Source organism: Pagrus major, chromosome 21 (assembly GCF_040436345.1).
Source record: "Pagrus major chromosome 21, Pma_NU_1.0".
Lineage (NCBI taxonomy): Eukaryota > Metazoa > Chordata > Actinopteri > Spariformes > Sparidae > Pagrus > Pagrus major.
The window spans coordinates 30,836,358-30,856,009 of NC_133235.1; the positions used below are offsets into that span (position 1 = coordinate 30,836,358).

The 19,652-nt window shown below is 40.7% G+C and overlaps 1 protein-coding gene across 1 annotated transcript in view; it reads left to right on the forward strand.

Annotated features, from left to right (window-relative positions):
* Window positions 1-10,834, forward strand: part of pex5lb (peroxisomal biogenesis factor 5-like b) — a 40,404-nt gene extending 29,570 nt beyond the window's left edge. Inside the window, 7 exon segments of the mRNA XM_073492132.1 lie at window positions 1,674-1,793; window positions 4,715-4,858; window positions 5,002-5,072; window positions 6,040-6,246; window positions 6,623-6,788; window positions 7,000-7,157; window positions 7,919-10,834. Of these exon segments, the coding sequence (XP_073348233.1) occupies window positions 1,674-1,793; window positions 4,715-4,858; window positions 5,002-5,072; window positions 6,040-6,246; window positions 6,623-6,788; window positions 7,000-7,157; window positions 7,919-8,117 (1,065 nt within the window). The 3' untranslated portion in view covers window positions 8,118-10,834.
* The last annotated feature ends 8,818 nt before the right edge of the window (window positions 10,835-19,652 follow it).

Consider the following 19,652-nt stretch of genomic DNA (forward strand, 5'->3'; position numbering starts at 1 on the left):
ACAAGGAGACAAACAACTTCATGTTTTCATTTAATGCTGAATTTACAAGAAGGAGACAATGATTCAGAGTCTGTCAGAGACAGAGTTTCACTACGTTATAAAGTTTGTTTTAACTCAACAACTCTTAAAATCACTACATTTGTTAACGGAGTCTGGTGATGTTGTGTTACTGGTTCAATGGATGGAAAAAGATTTTAGCTCCAAATTCCAAATGTGTCCTTCATCATGATGAATATGAAGATGAAGGTGATGATGACGGTGATGATGACGGTGATGATGATGATGACGGTGATGATGATGATGATGAATATGAAGATGAAGGTGATGATGATGATGATGAAGATGATGATGATGATGAAGATGATGAAGGTCTGATTCAGTCTGAAGTGAACTCCCCACTCGGTGATTAAAGCAGACTTTCAGTTCGAGGCTCTCGTGTCGATGAGTTCGTGTCGTTCTGCGCTTCAATCCCATCAGCTCGGCTCAGTGAACCAATCACAGCGTCTCCTCTGATTGATGAGCTGCTGATTAAAAGCTCCTCTTCATCACAGCTGACAGATTCTGAATTTAGTTCTGCCCTCTGACTGACAGTGTTGGAGGAGAGACGGTCGACTGTTTGAAACGGTTTATGATAAAAGAACATAGTTATTGTTTGTATCATACAGCAGCGAATCAGAGCTCTGCTTACTGAAGTCTGACCAGAGAGGGATGTTACTGCAGTTTGGATTTCAGCTCCATTTGTAAAACTGTAGATCTCACCAGCTCTAACTAAAAGAATCACATTTTAAAGGCTGGGTTCTGACCCAGGGACCTGACAGGCCCGGTCCGCAGACTGTCTGACTGCTGCTTTGTTTCCTGTCTGAAGCTGATTGGTTCTGACAGCCTTTGTGTCCAAAAACCTGCAGTCTGAATTTTATAAGAAGCTTTTATATTCTCAACAGGAAACAGGAACAACAGGGAACATGACTGTGAGCTGAAAGCCTGATCAGTCTGTGTGGAGGAGGTGAAGTAGAGGTGAAGAGGACGGAGAGCGTTTCCCTGATCCACTATTTATGTGTTCCTGCATTATACAGCTGCACTCAGAGGAGAGACACCAGTCTGACAGCTGGAGAAGAGATCACCAGGCTCCCTCAACAAATGTAGTGATTTTAATGTTGAGTTGGAGACACTTTATAAACTGTGTGAAACTCTGTCTCTGACTGATTCTGACTTATTTGTTCCTTCTTGTAAATTCAGCAAATGTTCTACATGAACTTCTTTCTGTCTTTGAGTAGAAACATGGCGTCTGTTTGTCTCAGTGATGGACGGGTTTGTCTCATACAGAGCAGGAAGTGACATCAGACGCAGGGTAATGTAGCTGTGAAGTGACTGTGATCAACATGAAACAAAAGATGAACAACTATGACAGAAAATATCTGATTCTGATTCTTTGATAAAAGTCAAAGCTACAAGAAGCCTGTAGAGATGAAAAGAAAAACTACAACTCCCAGGGTTCATTTCACCAACAGACAGCCGATCACAGAGCTTTACACTGATGAAGAAACTCAATCAAACACTCGGCAGGTTAAATTAGTTGAGACAGAAGTGGTTGTTTACCAGCAGACAGGCTCTGATGAACGACACTATCCAGCTGCATTATGGGAGATGTAGGCTGAATGTCTGTTGTGTTTCAGTCGGACACAGAGTTCTGGGACAAGATGCAGGCCGAGTGGGAGGAGCTGGCTCGGAGGAACTGGCTGGAGGAGTCTGAGGATCAGGGTCCGATCCCGCCCACCGTCTCACCTGCTGAGAAGGTAAAACTCCTGGTGACCTCTGACCCTCCACACTGTGACCGTGTCTGTATCTCTGTTCTGTGAATCGTCCACAAAGCTGTTCTTGTGCCTCTGCTTGAAATCTGAGACGTGTCTGGGCGATCTTCTATAAATCACCTCCTTTTGACACTTCACTTCCTGTCTGTCCTCCATTATTTGTAACTTTCACTTCTCCCATGATGCACCTCTCCCTCACAGAAGTCTTGGATGTTCCCAGAGGAAGAAGTGTGTGGCCCCGGACGAGGGGCAGTTTTTAATAATGGCAGATTATTACTGAGATGGATGTTTGTCAGCATTAATCTGTAGATTTAATCCTCTGACCTGAGATCAGCTCGTCAGTAATCCCGCAGTAATCCCTCCTCCGCTCAGGTGTTACATCACCGTGGTGACGGAGGTGATGTCAGCAGGTTATCAAACATCTGTTCACATGTGTCGAACACATCACGTCTTTCTTCTGCTTCTCTCCTTTCATTCATCATCGTTTCTTCTGGTAGTTTCAGACAGTTGGAGGATTTGGAGGCGACCGAAGGTGTTTTTGTTGCTTCAGACAGAATTATTCTGTCGGTCACTTCCTGCCGAGTCTCCAGTGATGAAACACAGAGAACACTGAGGGCTGCAGAGTAAAGTCACCTCGGCCCTGTTCTCCAGCTGTGCGTCGCCTCTGCGCTCATATTTCACGGTCATGTGACCTGTGTGAGCGTCACGTGATCTCTGAGTTGAGTGTTTTGTCCTTGAGCTGTCGGGGGAACATATGGCTCCTGCCACAGCCGAGCTTTATTCTGTTTGTGCTCAGTGAAATACTGAAGCATCGAGCTGCGTGTGATTCAGCCAGCGGGGGGCGCTGTCAGTGTTCCTGACTTCAGAGGAGCTTTAATGATTTCACAAAATATTGAGATAATAACAAAAAACACATGATAAACTCACAGAAGAGGCAGAGTGTGGACGTCACTGACAACATCTGCAGCTCAGATTATAGACGTAGATTCTCTAAGAATCAAATCAGATTGTTGTTAATTATTGTGATGCACCAGGAGAGAAAACACGGAGATCATTGTTTTCAAAATGGATCTTATGTAAGAGGAAGTCAAAAACAGAATCAAATATAAAGACAATTTAAATTGTTTGTATAATAATATAATATATATTTTATGTTATGTGTTCATAACCCTTTCATGCATGAATTATTCAATCACAAAATCACAATTTAATATTGTTTTTACACTTAAATAAGTCAAATATGGAGTCATGTGTTTGTCCGCTGTAAAAAGTGACTCATGAATAAATGTTAAATGTTTTTATTCTCTGAAAACCAGACGGATAAAAACAACATTTTCTTCTGTGACTGAAAACTCATCTGTCTACTGGACCTATATTTAAATAAAACATACACTTCAGTAAATCTGAAGAATATTTAATATTGCTGATTTATTAAACTATTCAAGTGTAAATTATATCATCATTTCAAATAAAACATAAAATAAAGCAGAATGTAAACAGGCGGGATATTCTGTAGTGTGGTGCGTAACGTCCACTGGAGCGGTCCGAAGTGAACCTTTGTTCTGGTGCCGTCGTGAAGGTTCAGATAATGTTGGCAGCTACACGGAGAACACGGATAAAAGTCCAGGGAGCAACTGACACACAAATGAGTTTTACAAAACCTTAAAGAAATAGGCAGCTGAAGCTCAGGAGGTAGAGCGGCTTGTCTAGTAATGGGAAGGTTGCTGGTTCGAATCCTCGGCTCCCCCAGCTACATGTCAAAGTGTCCTTGAGCAAGAAACTGAATCCCAAACTGCTCCTGATGAGCAGCTGGCACCTCGCATGGCAGCCTCTGCCATCAGTGTGTGAATGTGTCAGGTGTTGTGAAGCGCTTCGAGCGGTCAGTAGTCCATCTACAAATATTAATTAATCGTATGGCCTCCACAAACAACTCTTCTATTATTACTGTTAAAAGAAAGGTGAGGACCACACAGACTGTAGTGTCGCTTGTTACAACAATTTTAGCAGATAGATTTTCAAACGTAACTCAACATTCATTACATTCAGCTCAAACATGGCAGGTAACTCTCAGACGACAGAGTCTGTGTAAGTATTTCTAACATCTTATTTAGGTGAAAAATATTATTTCCGGTCCAGTTTTCAGATAATAAAAGGATTTAACAGAGATTATAATCAGATGTATGAGGCGTTGGTGGTTGTGATGTGGCACTGCAGCTTAAAAAAGAGTTCGCTGGACGAACCAGCTGGATGTTAAAGTTTCTCTAAATGAAAACCAGACACGAAGCACCGGGTTCTTTCTGTTGCAGAGTGCACTGATTTGATGTGATTGTTGAACTCTGACTGACTGACCTGGTTTTTTAATTTTCAGAGTTGAGATGGAAAGAAGATTATTTAAACGTTTGTCTGTTGATCTGAAGGACGTTCAGTCACTGATGTTCATTAAACTTTAAACAGTAAATTTGGGAATCGTCTGCGTAATAATAATTTTAGAGCTGAAACGATTAGTCACTTATTTGATTTGTTAATGGACATAAAATATTATAATAATGGATTATTGTTGACTCCATTATTGTAATATTTCAGCTTCAGATGTGGAGACTTGCTGCTTTCCTTGGTCTCTGCAGTAAACTGGACGTCTTTGGGTTTTTGACGTTCGGTCGGACAAAACAAGATATTTATAATCTTGATGTCTTTACGTTTTCTGATGTCTTATAAACCGGACAGTTAATAATTTAATTGAGATGAATAACTGGCAGATTGGTTTATTATACTAATTGTATGGGTTTGTGTAACCTGGCCTGATGAAATCAAAGAGGAGGACCGAGCCTCTAAAATAATGACCTGTGAAGTCTGTTGAGTGGTCTGGTGTCTGCAGGTAATAACGAGCTGGTGTTTGTCTGATGCAGGGTTACTACTTCAACACCAACAACCCGTACAGAGAGTGGCCCAACGCCTTCGCTGAAGGTCAGGAGAAAGCTCGGGAGGGAGACCTGAACGCTGCCGTGCTGCTGCTGGAGGCCGCCATCTTACAGGACCCGCAGGACTCTGAGGTGACTGCCACACCTGTTCATGAGTTCATACATGTCTTCTACAGGTCGGACCAAACAAACGATCATCTGAGTAATGTTTAAATGTGTCTGTCGGGCCGATGTCGGCCCTATTGTTGAAACGACTCTTCTTCGTGTGTTTTCAGGCCTGGCAGCTTTTAGGAATGACTCAGGCTGAGAACGAGAACGAACAGGCCGCCATCGTGTCGCTGCAGAGGTCAGACTCCACCTGTCGTCCAGTTCACCTGAACTTAAACTGAGCCGCAGTTTAAAGGACCCAGACTGTAGAAAGTCTTTCTGAGTATAAAGCTGCTCCAAGTTCCTTCACTTGTCTTTTAACGAGCTGTCAGGACTTCTGTAAGGTTGTGATGTCACAACTAGAACCATAGCTGAATATATGAATATGATAATAATAATAATAATAATAATAATAATAATAATAATACAATCCTTATATAAGTTAATAAATCATTAATTATATTTATATCATACATATCAGAAGATGGTCAATTAATTTGTGTATTTATTTATTTGACAATAAAAAATAATGTATTATTTATATTAAAAAGCATGTTTGTATTCGTCGTTCGTTTAGTTTATTTATTTACTTATTCATTTATGTAGAATTTCATTCACCTTGATGTATTTATTTATTTATGTAGATGTTCATTGTCCATAGAGTGACTGTGGAGGTTTATGAGGGCTGAAACTAAATAAATTAATATCTAAATAAATAAAGAATTAAATACTTTATACATATATAGTTATATAACAAAATGCTTGAATGAATAATTGTGTATTTTAACGCCTAATTGTCACCATCAATAAAATAGGCGCAAAATAGTTGAGACATTAAGTGTATAGATGATGTTTTTGCATATTTATTCACTTATTCATATATTTAATTATCCATTTATACTTTCATGTATCCTTCGTGTAACTGTAGTGAAATAAATCTGCCTGATCCATCAGGGGCGGGTCAAAGCCTCTGATTGCTGAATGAACACTGTTACAGACCAACAGAGCTGAAACATGGTCAGGGATCCTCAACTTCCTGTCCGGTCAAACGTAACAAGATTAAAAACCTAAAGAACAAACTGTTGGAACAGACGTGTTAACGTCTCCTCGTTTGTACAGATGGCACATACATGCTAACACAAGCTGACCCGTGTCACCTGCTGCAGGTGTCTGGAGCTCCGCCCCAACAACCTGCCGGCCCTCATGGCGCTCGCCGTCAGCTTCACCAACAGCAGCATGCAGCGGGAAGCCTGCGACGCTCTCCGCCGCTGGATCTGCCACAACCCCCGATACAAACACCTGATCCTGGACCACAGGAGCCCGCTACAGGGCTCCCCGGCCACGCCGCGCAGGGGGCCGCACACGCCTGCCAGGTACCCACACACACCTGCCAGGTACCCACACACACCTGCCAGGTACCCACACACACCTGCCAGGTACCCACACACACCTGCCAGGTACCCACACACACCTCACGCCTGCCAGGTACCCACACACACCTGCCAGGTACCCACACACACCTGTCAGGTACCCACACACGCCTGCCAGGTACCCACACACACCTGCCAGGTACCCACACACACCTGTCAGGTACCCACACACACCTGTCAGGTACCCACACACATGTTTAATGATTAAAGGAGCAGTCCAACATTTATTAAACCCTTCTGTGTGTGTGTGTGTGTGTGTCTGTGTGTATGTGTGTATGTATGTGTGTGTGTCTGTGTGTGTGTGTGTGTGTGTGTGCAGGTGTGAGCTGCAGGACGTGCTGCTTCTCTTTCAGGATGCTGCTCTGCTGAACGTGGACTGTGTGGATCCGGACCTGCAGACCGGACTGGGAGTCCTCTTCAACCTGAGCTCCGACTTCAACAAGGCTGTGGAGGCGTTTACTGCAGCGCTGTCCGTCAGACCACAGGTAACACACACACACACGCACACACACACTCACACACGCACACACATACACACACACACACACACACACACACACACACACACACACTCAGGTCTGTGAGTCAGACAAAACCATGTTTGATCAGCAGGTGGTTGGACTGTGAACCACCGATGATGTAATGGCTGTATGATGATGTCACGTCTGTATGATGATGTCATGGCTGCGTGTTCAGGACTACCTGCTGTGGAACCGTCTGGGCGCCACGTTGGCGAACGGGGACCGCAGCGAGGAGGCGGTGGAGGCGTACACCAGAGCTCTGGAGCTGCAGCCCGGATTCATCCGGTCCAGATACAACCTGGGGATCAGCTGCATCAACCTGGGAGCTCACAGGTGACACCGGGGGCGTGACCATGACACCCGATATACAGCAGAAAACATGTCCCCCTTTAATCAGCAGGTCGCCTCTTGTTATTTCATCATCACATTGTTCACAAAATAGAGGAAGCACTAACATCCAGTGTAAAGAGGCGTGTCTCATCCAGCCAGTGAAATATGAATATAAAATATGAGGTCCACCAAATCTGATTCACGAGATTTGTTTTGTGTGAAAGTGAGCGGTCGAAAACATTTTTAGGAGGAAATTTTTTATTTTTATTTTTTGTTTATTCACGTGACATCGAGAGGGAAAAAATCAGGAGGCAAATTTTTAACAAACTTCTTTTGGACATGGGATGAAAATTGTCCTGATTTTTTCCCACATGACAAAATCTTTCCTCCTCAAATTATTCCAAAAATTCCAGAAGAATTTGTGTTGAGTGAATAAATATCCGGGCTCCACATGTGAAACCTGCTAACACACAGTAGATGTGTGTTGTGTTCAGTGTGCACAGACAAATTAAAACTCTGCTCAGCTCTGCAGCCTCTTGTGGTCAAAATGAGTTTTAGAAAGAAAAAAAAATCCTCCTGCCAAAACTTTTTTCACTCAGTTTCACTCATGAAAGAAAATGAAGGAAGATTCTCCTGCAGAACGTTTTTTGAACGTCAGATACTTCCTGTTAAACACCCGGCTGTGTGAAATGGGTCTGAGTGAACTAACTCAGACGACTTCAGATTGTCGACCGTAGATCTCACCTCCTGTTCTGCTCCTGCAGGGAGGCGGTCAGTAACTTCCTGACGGCTCTGAACCAGCAGAGGCGGAGTCAGCGCTGCAGCCACCAGCAGATGTCGGCCAACATCTGGGCCGCCCTGCGGATCGCCATCTCCATGATGGACCGACCCGAGCTGTTCCAGGCCGCCAACGTTGGAGACCTGGACCTGCTGATGAGGGCCTTCGATGTGGGCGACGTGTGACGGCGGTCAGGGTCTCCTGGCTGGACTGAAGGCGGTCTGATGGGGTTTGGTTCAGAGGAATGTCTCCCAGAGACGGAGACGGGCGGACCGAAACCAAAGAGACGATGATGTGAAGTCCTTGGCAATATAAACAGCACAACCCTGTAGCTTCCTGTCAGAACACGTTTAGAATCCGTCCTCAGGACGGTGTCCTCACTTTAAATATTCGGCCTTACAGCCGTCAAGAATCTGACTTCATAAAGTCTTAATTTAAAGAGTAACTTTAACCACACCCACATGTGATGTCACAGCGTGCTGACACACCTGCAGTACATCACTGTGACAACCAGGGGTCAGCAGAATGAGACTCTGGAGGAAGTTACTCTTTAAAGATCTCTCTTTATTTATGTCTACATATTTTAATACAAAGCTTCTGTTTTAATCTGCTCCTCCTCCATGTTCACCTGTCGTCATGACTAACTCAGCATAATGTTCATTTACACAACAACAGAGTCAGAAACACTCAATGAATCTCTGTTTTTAATCACTTCCTGCATAAAATGTTTCACATTAAAAGTCTTCCAAAACTGCAAGGGTGTAACTCTCCTCTTTCCTGGTAGGCTTTTAATGTGAAACATCTTCAGGAAGTGTTTTAGTGACATCAGCTCAACAACGACTAAAGAAAGCAGAAGCAACTGGAATTATTTAGTGAATGAGACACCCGAGATCCTGTGACTGTCTCAAACAGCATCAGCAGCCTGCCGACTGTCCAGAGCTAAAGAGTGTCATCTGCGTACATGTGATAAGAAACGTAAAAGAATCAAATCAAATCAAATCAAACTTTATTTCTATAACACATTTCATACAAATCAATGTAACACAATGTGCTCTATACATAAGCGACAACATGATTAAAGGACAAGTGCAGAAAGTCTGTGCAACTATACAAAGAACCAGTGCATGCAGCCTATACAAATCTTACAATACACAGAACAGACACATGCACACACGCACACACACACACACACACACACACACACCAAAAGAGTTAATAAAGATGACGTAAGTGGCGCTGTAAAGATTTACAGACTCTGAGGATCACTGACTCTGTTGTTGTGCTGAATGTGACAGCTGATCACATCGCAACCAAAGTTTGAATCTGACTTTTATCATCATCGTACGGAGGCCCTGAGGGGCCAGTTAGGAAATGTTTTTATTTTCTATCGATCTATTTTCTAAGTCTGATCTACACTGTTTTCTGTCCCGTGTTTATGACCAGAGAACTTTTTGAGAAAAGGATCGGATAATCAGGATAATCTTTCTAATTACATTTTTTGGATTTGTGAAAACACGAGAAAAAATATTTCATGACAATTAATTTTTTATGTTTTATCATGTGTGAAACCACGTGCATTTTTTTTAATTCCAGGAGATTTTTTTTCAGGATTATTTTACTCGTGTGTGAAAACAAGCAGAACAAAAATTCAGAACAATTTGATTTTCTCTGGAGGAATTTTCTTTTTCATGTGTTTTCCAGGAGAATTATTCTGATTTTATTTTTTTTGCACGTATGAAACCTGCTAACACAAGTAGATGTGTGTTGTGTTCAGCGTGCACAGACAAATGAAAACTCCTCTGGATGAAAACATGGAGACCTTCAGTCCTGTTGAGAACATGAGGCTGTGGAGCACTGCAGCCTCTTGTGGTCAAAATGAGTATTAGAAAAAAAAAGCCCAAACTCTTTTTTTCAGTCAGTTTCACACATGAAAGAAATTGAAGGAAGATTATCCTGCAAAATATTTTTTCCGCCAGTTCTCAGTCACAAACAGGAGAGAAATTAATTTAGATCAGACTGAGAAAACAGATCAGCAGACAGAATGTGCTCCCTCTCCTCCCTCAGGGCTTCTCTATCATCATGATTGGTTTCAGTAATTTTTGAAGTTTAGCTGTTAAACCTGCTGCTCGTCTCTACACTGACCTCCAACACGCCGACACTCACCTGTTCAGCCTCCTTCAGTCTGACCTGAGAGGAAACAGGAAGCTTCCTGCATCTTAAATCTCTTTATATTCACTCTGAAAACTGAAGTGTAGCTGCAGCTCTGCCTCGTAGCCCACGTAGAAAAGAAACAGAAGCAGCTGATGACTCTGATTATTTAACCAACGTATGAAATGCTTCACCTGCTCATTGCCCACACCGTGTTTGATTTGAAGCTGTCGGCTCCACGGCTAACTGAGCTACTTGCTAACGGCAGCTAATTGCAAAGAGTGTAGTAAGCAGCAGTTAGCAGTTGTGCTGCCCTCTACAGTTTAGAGCTACCTTTGACTTCTGGCCATTTCTTACAAATGCCACCTTTAAACTTTGATCTATACATTAAACTGCATTTTATTATATTATATTATATCACAGTTATTTCAAACATTCAATTTTATTGTAACTTAACCTCTCAAATCTCAGTTTTAATATCACACATATTAAAAACTTGAACAATAACTGATACAGTAGAGAATAAATGTTTTGGTTTTGGATGAGAAATGAGCTCAGTGATGATGATGAAGAGTTCTGTCTGCTGCGACTGTAAAGATGAAACACTGACTCAACAGACTGCTCAGATTCAAACCTGCAGTTTGTCACCTCACCTGAAGTACTCTGAAATACACTGAAGTACTCTGAAATACACTGAAGTACTCTGAAATATACTGAAGTACACTGAAATATACTGAAGTACACTGAAGTACTCTGAAATACACTGAAGTACTCTGAAATACACTGAAGTACTCTGAAGTACTCTGAAATACACTGAAGTACTCTGAAATATACTGAAGTACACTGAAATATACTGAAGTACACTGAAGTACTCTGAAATACACTGAAGTACTCTGAAATACACTGAAGTACTCTGAAATATACTGAAGTACACTGAAGTACTCTGAAATACCCTGAAGTACTCTGAAATATACTGAAGTACACTGAAGTACTCTGAAATACACTGAAGTAAAAACTGAAATCATCTTTTTCTCTCCAGTTTGTTGAAACTTTCGTCCCTTTAAACTTTTAAAGCCATAACTGGTCTCCGCTGGCGATCAGAGGTCTGATCATGTGACCGCTCCACACTGTTAAACTCACCTGTTCATTCTTCTGTTGCTACCTGCTCTCAGGTGTTTGAGCTCGATGGAGACAAACTGTCTGACTGTTTTGTTGGTTTGCGTTCCGTCAGTCATCCTGTGACAGTTTGTTGTTTTATTCTGGCGGTCTGTTTGCTCACTTCCTTCCTGTCGTTGGCTCTCAGGTGAATCTTCTGGCTTCAGTTTGATCTGACAGCAGTTTCTCTGCTCGATGCACAGAACACACAAACAACAGGAAATATATTTATACAGCATCAAATATTAAAGGTCACATTTTAACCTTCATATCAGAACTACTCAGAAATATAAAATGTACTTAATCAGTATTTATTCAGTATTTTTATGGAACTCTTCAGTCTGGTAATCGTTTGGTTTTCTAACCAAAGATTCATTTAAAAACCTGAAAAACTGAACTGAGTTTTTCACTCGGCTGCTGAGAGCTCGACGTTGAGAAGCTGAAGGAAACACCGACAGCATCAGTCATCAGTAACGAAACTGCAAAGATATTAAACAGTACAACATGAAGAAAGATGCTGCAGATACAGAAACATTCAAAACCGTCAAACCAACAGGAACCAGCAGTAAAACTGGAGCTGACGGAGTGCGGTGTATTTAATCTGTGTCTAAAGTGAGTTCAGTGTTGTCAGGACGAGACGATGTTCTTGTTGAGTCGTAGCTGAATGTGTTTCTGAAGCTGCAGCGCGTCGAGCTCTCAGCTGCTGTCCTTTAACTCTGTTCACCTGTTGCTGCTGAAGAAGCTCCAGAGTTTAAAGGGAAGATTCACAAACTTTCATCAGTTTTCAGATTCCTCAACTCTGAAACATCGACTGAGACAAAGATTTAGGTAATAATGTGATTAGAAACATTTGAAGGAAAACTAACCTTTCTGTTTTTATCTAATGAGGAAACATTTAAAATTCCAAAGTTCTGTTTGTAATCGGAGACGTTTGGATTATGAAGTTTTACAGTTTTCATCGTCTTCTCTCAAGTTTTCCTTCAAGCTCTTCAGCATGAATCTTCCCTCTGCAGCTTCTCGAGTCCTTCATGTCTTTATGTTTCTGTAAATGACTGTGTACAGACAATAATCACATGTAAACTGATGATATTTTAGACATTAAACAACTGATACAGAACCTGAAAACACGTCTTCACCGTGTCATTTGTAAACCTTCTGGTCTGAAAGTTATTCTACAAATTAATTTAAAAAATATTTTTCAGGATCTTCTTTTGTTGTTGTTCCTCTTGTGAAACTAAGTGAACAAAAAGTCAGAAGGAACATTTTTTTAAATGTGTGAAACAATGACAAGTTTGGGGGGAAAAATTCAGGAGAAAAAAAAGTCGGTGTGAAACTGAGGGAAACATTTTTCAGGACTTTTTGCTGTTCCATTTGTTCCGACAGGTGAGTTCTGAACCCACCTGAACGTGTTCGAGTGACATTTCAGTACTGTAGATTATTCTGGGGTTTGAAGTAAACTTTTTTGAGGAATTCTTGAGGACAATTTAAAGAATGTTTGAATAATTTGCAGGAATTCCAAACAGACTCGTCGGTATTCTCCACCGCTATGGGAATATTTGCCTGAGGATCTTCAGGACGTTCTGTGGGGATTTATGTTGTGACATATCATCATGTTCTGGTGAAGTTCCAGTTTCATTCTCTTCATAATCTGTGAGTAAAATTCTGGGATTGCCCCAGAAAACAATGGTGCCATTTTTGACAAAATCTTCAGGAATACCGGAGATTCCAAGCTTTTGTGGACATCTTTTAAGAACTGTAAATGAACATCCTCGAGTTTTTATCCAAATTACTATGATTTTTCAGGTGATTCAATATTTTTGGAATACTGGGAGACTTTCAGGATACTGTGACACAACACGACAAATGGTGGTACTCAAGTGTGTTTTCTTGAGCCTGTGTCCTCAAACTTTCCCCATACTGAGGGAAACAGAACTATTTCTACACCTCAAAGTACTTCACCTAAAATTGTTAATATCAAACACTTATCACTGTAGACTTAAACGTTTGTAATAAATTATAAATGTATTAATTTCTTTGAAAAGTTCCAGATCTGTGAGTGTGTTCACAGTTTTAAGTTTGCGGACTACAAAAACAAACTATTGGAAATGTTGGGTTTTAAAACCGTTGATAGTTTTAAACAGGAGATCAGTATTCTTATACTAATCTGACGTGACAGAAATTTTCCATTTTTATTTTGTAAAGAAAAATTAAAAAAAAAAACATTTGTCTTGTCCCAGAGAGTTTTAAAATACAAGAGATGAGTGAGAGGTTTAACATTCAGGACCAAAGATCCTATCTGAAGTCAGTCGGTCATTAGTTCTGCCCAAAGGAACCAGAGTATGTGTCTGAAATGTGTTTAGTTATCAGCTCCACCTCTTCTGACACACTCAAAGACCAAATTTAACATGTCCCCAGCACTGGCAGTTTGTGGTTCCTGATCAAAACTTTGATTGTTGTCCATTTGTTGACACCCTTCTGTTGTCAGTAATATAGACCCTGTTTATCTTTATCTGAATACGTTGATTTAAGTGGAGACTCTCCAGATGAAAACATCAGTTTTTCATGCGCTGCTCATGTTTTGGCTTCTATAACACATCCTTTTAAAGAAAATGTCCAAATAAATGTTAAGTTGCTTATCTTGGTTCAGATTTCTGCTCTGGACATCAGAAAAATATTTGTGTTAATGTGATAAATCAGCTGCTGTTGATATCTGTTAGTTAAGATGATTTTACTGTTTTCACATGTAGTGTCTCCTGTAGGAGGTGTTTCCTTTGTAAGTTGGCGGCTGGGGCTCAGGGGTAGAGCCAGTGTTTTGTTATCGGAAGGTTGCTGGTTCGATTCCACTGGTCTGCATGTCCTTGGGCAAGATACTGAACCCCAAACTGTTCCTGATGTGCTGGTCGGCACCTTGCATGGTAGCCACTGCCATCAGTGTATGAATGACTGTAAATCACTTTGGACAAAAGCGTCTGCTAAATGTAAATGTAAGTCAATTATAAAAACCTGCAAAGCTGTTCAGAGTTCAGCTCACGGTTCAGCTCGGTCAGAAAAACTCTGACTCATCAAGGAGAACACCAAAACTTGTTTGAATCACTGAACAAATATGAGATGTAGGAGAAGATTAAAGATCTGGGACCAGCCAAAAAAAAAGCTCCAATTTGACGAGCAGTCAGGAAATGAATCCATCAGCCTGTCGTTTGATGTTAGTCAGCTCTCTGCAGATTTTTTATAACTCGACTTTGGCTGCAGCACCAAAGAGCTGAGGGGATAAATCAGAGCAAAACACCTTAATCTAAATATTTGATCAATAATCTGGGAATCAGTCGACACGTAATCTGTTTAATCTGCAGATCAACTTTAATTTGTGTGATTTGCAAAATAAAACATCCTGTTCATGTGACTGAATCATGTAAACTGACTTCTGAACTCACTAACAAGCCAATCACAACACTACAGGGACGGTCTCCTTTAGGCTGTTGCATGATAGGAGTGGTCTTCACGTTAAAGGCTGCTGCAGTGACGTCACTGTGTCTGTTGATGACCAATAGTTCACCTCCGTTGGTCTAGATTCTGGTTTCACGTTGAACACAGCAGCTAAGTCTGGATCGGCTGCAGCTCTCTGCCTTTCATAAAACATATTAATCAATGAAAATGTTTTTGTTATTGCTATTTAGGAGAATGTCCACTGTCAGCCAATCACAATAAAGATGAACCGTCCTGTCCAATGAGACGTCTTGTTGTCAGTGTGTCTTTAATCTGAAGCTGCATGAAGACAGAATGAGAAAACTTTGTTGCTGAACCGGAACATGTGAAATTATTTTTATTGTTGTTTGATTCATGAACAACACGTGAAAATGGATGTACAAACAGACAGCAGTGTGTGTGTGTGTGTGTGTCAAACCTGATGCAGACCTGCCAACACTCCGTATTGAAAGACCATCTCCCAGCACCCTCATGTTGTGTGAGGAGTCAGAAAAGTGACAGAAAAAGTTTGGAATTGGAAATAAAACACAATATATATTTAGTAATGGTAAGCAATAAATCTTATACCTTTGGAAAGCCTGTTTATTTCCCTTTTAAATGACCTCTGAGGACTGAGCAGTGATGAACAAGGAGCGAGGATCAACCTCTGAGGATCGAGGAGCGAGGACACACAAGAGCTGAAGTCTTCTACCGGCCGACACGCCCCCTTAGTTATTGATTGGACGCTGCAGCGGATCAGACTGATCTGATAGGTCACAACATGACTGGAGTTTCATACGGAGTGAAGACAGATTACAGATTAAACTCAAGTGTGTCACCATCAGCTTTTATATTTAGTTTGTTTTCTGGTTCAGCAGTGAGTTAAAGAGTGTCAGCCTGATTGCAGGAGAACAAAAGGACCATAAACAACTTTCTTCATTTATTAGAAACATTTTTCTTTTCATGGTCTGTTTTAAACACGTGAGGCTGATCATTCCTGAGCGTCAGTTTTCATATGTTATTGACAAATATCACTCCCTGATAATATGCAAATCTAATTAATGATGTAATGTATATTCTTCTGCTTTTAATAACAGTGTGAGCGCAACATAACGCCATGAATAAAAAAATGTGTAAGTTTCTGTCGTCCACCTGTTGTTAGGATTTGTGCATTTAGACGGCATAGATCTGTGTGATGCTTTGATGTGACAGTAAAGTAATTCTATAGTTATGTCTTTGCCAATTATGTACTCAAAGTTAATATGAGTGCTAGGATTAGCTGGCTCCTGTTAGGGTAACCACCATAGTGATGGTCATGAGTTTGTGTTGTCATGTTGGTCCAGTGGTGTAAAAACAGAACCTGTAACAGGAATGTCAATTGTTCAAATCTAGCCTATGCCAGTTAAAAGCGGCATATACCTCAGTGACATCCCGTTTGTAAGCTGTTCATTATGAGCTGCTGTCAGTGATAGTTGTGTTGGCATGTTGGTCCAGTGGATTAATTTATAGACAGCTAACAGGAAGGTCATGTGTTCAACTCTAGCATTGTAATCATCTTTTTTTTTGTTTTTGTTTTTTCAGGTTGACACTACATGTCATTTTATAAACCTCATATTGTTATTTCAGCTGTTTATGTGTAAATGGGTCAGTTTGGTGAATATTTGAACATGTTCTGCATTATTTTCCTAAGAACTCTAGTGGATTCAATAATATTGAATACGGTTCATTATGGTTATGATAACAAACAACAGCTTCAAAGACCAGTAGAGATGATAGGGTACTGACTAAGGTCATGTCTAAAAACCTGACCATCATGGGTTCAAGACCAGTTGGAAGCCAAATATATCTTTCATCTCAATGTTTTTCTTTGCCAATTAAATGTAAATGATGTTTAGCATCAGTTGGTGTGTATTGTTTGCATGTTAGTGTAGTGGTCTATACACAGGACAAATAGACCTTAAGTCACTAGTTCAAGTCCAGAATTGCACCAATATATTTATTCTTTATTATGCCGCCTGTGTTCCACAACACTGCTAGTAAATGGTATGCCACTTCATCATATGTTCCATGTTGCTGCTTACCAACATATTCTGCTCCATCAGGAGTGGTTTCCTATTTACCAAAGGCATACCACTCCTGATCAAGCGACATGTCGGCAAGCAGCGGCATATGCCAGTACGAATTGCCATATGGTACTTAGAAGCGGCATCCCATTTGTAAGCTGATGTTCATTGTCGGCTGCTGTCGGTGATGTATGTGTTGTCATGTTGGTCCAGTGGTCTAGGCACAGACTGCTGACAGGAAGTTCATCTGTTCATATTTACCCTTGCAAGCATTATTATCAGGTTTCTTTTTGCAAGTTGTGATGTTTACCAACTGCATACCACTCCAGATCAAGCCAGTAAGCAGTGGCATACGCCAATTAGAAGCAGTATCTCATTTGACAGGTTATTTTCATTGTCAGCTGCTGTCAGTGATGGTTGTGTTTTTATGTTGGGCCAGTGGTCAATACACAGACTGCTGACAGAAAGAGCATGTTTTCAAATCCAGCTTTGCAAACATTACTATCAAATTTTTATTTATTTTTTTCAGGTTGACACCACATGTCATTTTATAAACCTGGTTTTGTGATTTCAGCTGTTTATGTGTAAATGTGTTTGGTGAATTTTTGAACATTTTCCGCATTACTTTCCTCAGAACTCTGTTGGATTCAATAATATGGAAATTAATTCATGCTGCTGCTTACCAACATATTCTGCTCCATTAGGAGCGTTTTCCTCTTTACTAATAGCAAACCACTCAAGCGGCATATGCCAGTAAAAGTTGGCATATGCCAGTAAGCAGTGGCATATGCCAATTAGAAGCAGTACCCCTTTTGTAAGCTGATGCTCATTGTAAGTTGCTGTCAATGTACTATACTCTTAATGCATTTATTTGCCTATTACATGCAAAATGTGGCTGATGTTTAGCATCAGTTGTTGCCATTTTGCCTACTATTTGCATGTTAGTCTAGTGGTCTATACATAGGACATATAGATCTTGGGTCACTAGTACAAACCCCACATTGCACACATTTATTTATTCTTTATCATGCCGCTTGTGTTCCACCAACACTGCTAGTTAATGGCATACCACTACATAACAAGTTGCTGCTTACCAACATATTCTGCTCCACCAGGAGTGGGTTCCTGTTTACCAAAGGCATATCACTCCTGATCAAGCAACATGTCAGCAGGCAGCGGCATATGCCAGTAAATGGTGGCATATGCCAGTAAGAAGCACCTAATGCCAGTAAGAAGCGCTGTATGTGAATTGGAAGCAGTATCCCATTTGTAAGCTGATGTTCATTGTTAGTTGCTGTCAATGATAGTTGTGTGGTCATGTTGGTCCAGTGTTTGTTCAAATCCAGCTTTGCAAACATTATCAGGTTTTTGTTTTTGTTTTTTCAGGTTGACACTACATGTCATTTTATAAACCTGATGCTGTGATTTCAGCTGTTTATTTGTAAATGTGTCAGTTTTCTGAATATTTCAAGATATTCTGCTTTATTTTCCTCAGAACTCTGTTGGATTCAATAATATTGAATAAGGCTCATTATGGTTATGAGAACAAACAACAGCCACAAAGACTAGTAAAGTTTGTAGGGTAGTGGTTAAGGTACTGACTAAGAACCTTACAATCATGGGTTCAAGACTAGTTAGAAACCAAATTACTCTCTGATCTCAATGCATTTATTTCTTTGCCTATTACATGTGGAATGTAGCTGATGTTTAGCATCAGAGGTTGCCAGTTTGTCTACTGTTCAAATGTTAGTCTAGTGGTCTATACACAGGACATATAAACCTTAGGTCAATAGTTCAAACCCCACATTGCACACATTTATTTATTCTTCATCATGCCACCTGTGTTCCACCAACACTGCTAGTTAAGCAGCCACAAAGACCAGTAGAGTTCATAGGGTAGTGGTTAAGGTACAGACTACGAACCTTACAATCATGGGTTCACGACTAGCTTGAAACCGAACTACTTACTCTCTCATCTCCATGCATTTCTTTGCCTATTACATGCAGAATGTAGCTGATGTTTAGCATTGGTTGTTGCCACTATATCTACTGTTCACATGTTGGTCTAGTGGTCTATACACAGGACATATAGACCTTAGGTCACTAGTTCAAACCTCACATTACACACCTTTATTTATTCTTCATCATGCCGCCTGTGTTCCACCAACACTGCTAGTTAATGGCATACCACTCCATAATAACTTGTATCTTGCTGCTTACCCACATATTCGGCAATATCAGGAGTGGTTTCCTGTTTACCAAAGGCATACCACTCCTGATCAAGCAACATGTCAGCAAGCAGTGGCATATGCCAGTAAAAGGTGGCATATGCCAGTAAGCAGTGGCATATGCCAATTAGAAGCAGTATCCCATTTGTAAGCTGGTGATCATTGGTAGTTGCTGTTAATGACAGTTGTGTGGCCATGTTGGTCCAGTGTTTGTTCAAATCCAGCCTCACAAACAATATTATCGGTTTTTGTTTTTTTTTCAAGTTGACACTACATGTAATTTTATGAATCTGGTTTTGTGATTTCAGCTGTTTATGTGTAAATTGTCAGTTTTCTGAATATTTGATGTTTGAATATATTATCCTCAGAACTCTGTTGAAAGACCAGTAGAGTTCATAGGGTAGTGGTTAAGGTACTGACTATGAACCTTACAATCAAGGGTTCACAACTAGCTTGAAACCAAACTACTTGCTCTCTCATCTCCATGCATTTCTTTGCCTATTACATGCAGAATGTAGCTGATGTTTAGCATTGGTTGTTGCCACTATATCTACTGTTCACATGTTGGTCTAGTGGTCTATACACAGGACATATAGACCTTAGGTCACTAGTTCAAACCTCGCATTACACACCTTTATTTATTCTTCATCATACCGCCTGTGTT